Source organism: Pristis pectinata, chromosome 38 (genome assembly GCF_009764475.1).
Source record: "Pristis pectinata isolate sPriPec2 chromosome 38, sPriPec2.1.pri, whole genome shotgun sequence".
Lineage (NCBI taxonomy): Eukaryota > Metazoa > Chordata > Chondrichthyes > Rhinopristiformes > Pristidae > Pristis > Pristis pectinata.
The window spans coordinates 1,628,319-1,632,687 of record NC_067441.1 but is presented as its reverse complement, the minus strand read 5'-3'; the positions used below and the strand labels follow the sequence as shown (position 1 = coordinate 1,632,687).

Genomic DNA, 4,369 nt, shown 5'->3' with positions numbered 1-4,369 from the left:
TTTAGTTCCTCTTCACTGTTCTGTCACACACTCCCGGGGTCTGGCACAGGGTGAAGCTCCCTCTACACTGTCCCATCCCACACTCCCGGGGTCAGACACAGGGTGAAGCTCCCTCCACACCGTCCCATCAGATACTCCTGGGGTCAGACACAGGGTGAAGCTTCCTCCACAACGTCCCATCACACACTCCCGGGGTCAGTGAACCTTTCTGACCCAAAGCTTATCTGGATAAAGGTAACCTTGAGGCATTAAGTGTACAAGAACTGGGTGAGGTCACATCTTGTTTAACGTGATGACACAGGCTGGAGCGGAGGATACTTCTCCCCAAAAGGTTAGAATTAATTTAAATGGACAGGAAATCAGCTACACAAGGTCTAAATGCAGCGTTTCACACTCCCGGGAGTGTGTGATGGGACGGTGCACGGAAAGTCCAGTGTTTCACATGGAGTTCCCATTTTCTGAAAAGAATTTGTCAGGTTATTTTTTAGGGGATGTTGACTTCACTGGCATTTACCCCCCCCCCATCCCTATTCGCTCCTGGGGAAGGCGGGGGGGGGGGGGGGTGAGCTGCCTCCTTGAACCACTGCAGTCGCTCCCCACCAGTGCGATTGGGAGTTCCAGCCTTTGGAACCAGCAACGATGTGATAAATTCCCAAGCGAGGTCCATGATGTTCCCCTGTTCTATTCTTTCTGGGAATAATGTTGTGAGTTTGCAATGAATTAATGTACCCAGAAAGAACTAAATTCAATGATGAAACGGGCTGTGGCAGCAGGGGAGAGTCTAGCTGCATCATGAAGGAGGCTGCAGGACTAGATTGTACAGATATGGTTGCTGGAGAAACCCTTAATACAACTACAGTAAAACTCCGATAATCCAGCACTCTTGGGAGTGCCGTGTAGGATTGGCAGATTTTCCAGACTATCAGATATTACTCCTATTAATACACCAACATACTTTTACGAATACTTTTATTTTAGGATGTTACACAGTAGTATAATACATTTTTCCAATGAACCAGGCGAATTTACAGTGACCGGAGGTTAAAGTGACAGGAACTGGGGCCACAGTGAGTTAAAAAATAGCTCGTGAGTCAGGAGTGCGGAAACAGGCCCTTCGGCCCAACCGGTCCACTGCTGACCCAGATGCGCATCTAAGCCAGTCCCATTTGCCCGCATTTGGCCCATATCCCTCTAAACCTTTCCCATCCCTGTACCTTTAAATGTTGTTAGTGTCCCTGCCTCACCCACTTCCTCTGGCAGCTCGTTCCACATACGGACCACCCTCTGGGTGAAGAAGTTGCCCCTCAGGTTACTATTAAATCTCCCCCCTCTCACCTTAAACCTGTGCCCTCTAGTTCTTGATTCCCCAACCCTGGGGAAAAGACTGCGCACATTCCCTCTATCAACGCCCCTCATGATTTTACACACCTGCCTAACCTCTCTCCATAACTCACTCCCGGCAACATCCTCGTAAATCTCCATCTGCACGTTCTCCAGCTCAAGGACATCTTTCCCACAGCAGGGCGACCAAAACGCAACACAATACTTCAAATACGGCCCCCCTAACGTCAACAAAACAGATCCCGGTGAACCACTGGGATTTCCGAAGTAGTGGATTATCAGAGTTTTAATGTCCCATCAGGCATCTGATCTCTGTTTGGTTCACTGCCGGTGGTATAACCCTCGGACTGGGGTGTGGGAGGGGTTGGGAGCAGCTCTGGGTCCAACCAACACAACACACTTTAGATGCAGGGCACAGAGACGGATCCACTGGCGAAACAGGATTAAAAGAACTCACGTACACAGAGGAGGGTATAAACAACTGGGATGGAATTTATTCTCAACGACATCACAGTAATCTTGTTTCTTTCCCTGTGGGAATTGCCTACTTGCCAGCTGCTTCATCTAACTCTGCACACTCACACACACACACCTTGGAACTCCCAGTTGCACTCACACCCACCCTGTCAGTTCTACCAGGTCAAGAAACTTCTCAGGCCGCGGGACATGCTCCAGAAACGCAGGGCAAACTGGGACACACACACACACACACACACACACACACACACACACACACACACACACACACACAGACACTGAGCCTCGGCTCTCTCTGTGCATCCCTGGGGCGAGTGTGGAGGGAAGGAGGGCTTGCATCGGTCCCCTGCTGTTCACAGAACCGAAGGAAGGGCTCCTGCTCACTCACAGATTAGATGAAACACAAATGGTCAGCCCTCTGGGGGGGGGGCAAGGAGGTGTTACCCCCACCCCCAGAGTGGCAAACCACAAACAAGTGTTTTCTTTTAAACAAAAGCTATTAAATCGACCGTCTCTGCAGTTACAGCAATAACAGGCATTTGAAAACACCTTGTTCTGCTCTTGCCCACTTGCCCCTGGGGTTCATTGTCCAGCAGTCAAAGCTGCCCACCTTGGTAATCCCCTTGAGCACTGTGCAGCAGCCACAAGCACTCAGGCCGTCAGGAATGCCAAGCGGTGCCCTGCAGAAACAATTTTGCTCCCTGCCCCATCCTTCTCAAAAAGAAACTGCCCCCCCCCCCGAGTGCGTTGGCTGATGAACTGTAGAATCAACTAACTGCTGCGGTTGGCGAGCCCTCCCTTGGCGTTGGCTACTCAAAAACCTCCCGGACAGATGGAAGTGACAGACGTTCCACTGGTGGTGTTACTTCTCACAGCCCTCACACAACAAGCCCCCCAGGGCGCAAGGGGAACAGGATCAAGGTGGGGGGGGCCCAGACAAACTGGGTGCATGTCCTGGTCCCCAGATCTTTGCACATCTTGCCCTGTGAGAGGAGAGAAAGGAGAAAACATCCTCGACGGCACAAACAGCCACTCAGAAAACACGCAGTGAATGTCCTCCTGCCATCAGTCACCCCCACTGCTCCCGCTCCTGGGGCCAGTTCCCATAACGAAAAGACACGTTAAATTGCATCCACAATAAATAGGGGCCTTGGCCAACAGCATTTCCCCCCCACTTATTTGCTCAGTAAACTTCTACAGCAGGTATTACAGACAGTTTGTTCCAGAGATCGACAACAAATTTATAACACGTTTATATACACGTATACATATATATAAAATCTCATTTCAACATAAGCCGATAAAGGAATGTTGTTCAGCTATGGCACTGATAGCTGTGTGGTGTACCAGCCGCGCTCCCCATTTCTTCCCCACCCCCAGCTGTGTGTGTGGGGGGGGGGTGGGGGGGGGGGGGGTGGGGAGGCGAGAGCAGAGCCCCTGTGGTCCGTCACAGCAGACTGCTGGATGGAAGTGCGGCACAGATCCAAGCACACAGACATCGAGCGGTTTCGTTCCAATACACATGAAGTGGGTAAGGGTTTAGCAGCGGGGGAAGGGGGGGGGAAGAGGTGGGTGGGGGGGGTAGGGGGAAAAGCCCCAGAGCAGGAGGCCAGCTGTTACTCATTCTTCCTTTTTGTGCCTGGAAGCTTCTCCTGGATCCTGCGGGAAAGTTAGAGAAGATCGGGATCAGCGGGAGGGGTGGTGGGAATGAGACGGGGGGGGGGGGGGTGGGGGGGACAGGTATAACTTGTTTGTGTGGCTGGAGTCCCATCCCAATTCACCAGAGAGGATGGAGAATTATCCAAAACTTGCCTCCCGTTCCTCAATCCCACAGCCCCGCTCTCCCCCCCACTGCCCCGCTCTCCCCCCCCACTGCCCCGCTCTCCCCCCCCCACTGCCCCGCTCCCCCCCACAGCCCCGCTCTCCCCCCCACTGCCCCGCTCTCCCCCCCCACTGCCCCGCTCTCCCCCCCCACTGCCCCGCTCCCCCCCACAGCTCCGCTCTCCCCCCACTGCCCCGCTCTCCCCCCCCACTGCCCCGCTCTCCCCCCCCCACTGCCCCGCCCCCCCACAGCCCCGCTCTCCCCCCACAGCCCCGCTCTCCCCCCCCACAGCCCCGCTCTCCCCCACAGCCCCGCTCCCCCCACTGCCCCGCTCTCCCCTGCCCGCTCTCCCCCCCACAGCCCCGCTCCCCCCACAGCCCCGCTCCCCCCACAGCCCCGCTCCCCCCACAGCCCCGCTCTCCCCCCCACTGCCCCGCTCCCCCCCCACAGCCCCGCTCTCCCCCCCACAGCCCCGCTCCCCCCCACAGCCCCGCTCTCCCCCCACAGCCCCGCTCTCCCCCCCACAGCCCCGCTCCCCCCACAGCCCCGCTCTCCCCCCCACAGCCCCGTTCCCCCCCACAGCCTGGTATCAGTCCCACACTGGTCTGCACAGTGGAGGCAACTGCTCCTGAGCACCACCTGGTGGCTGCACTGAAAACAGCGATGCTCAGTGGGGGTGCGTGGGACGGTTTGCCTCGCACCTTGGGACAGGGGTCCATGGGTTCCCGG

The 4,369-nt window shown here is 55.9% G+C and overlaps 1 protein-coding gene across 1 annotated transcript in view; it reads right to left on the bottom strand.

Moving 5' to 3' along the window:
• Positions 1-952: 952 nt before the first annotated feature.
• LOC127586946 (uncharacterized) overlaps positions 953-4,369 on the bottom strand; it is a 38,598-nt gene continuing 35,181 nt past the window's right edge. The window contains 1 exon segment of the mRNA XM_052044987.1: positions 953-3,477. Within this exon segment, the coding sequence (XP_051900947.1) occupies positions 3,435-3,477 (43 nt within the window). The 3' untranslated portion in view covers positions 953-3,434.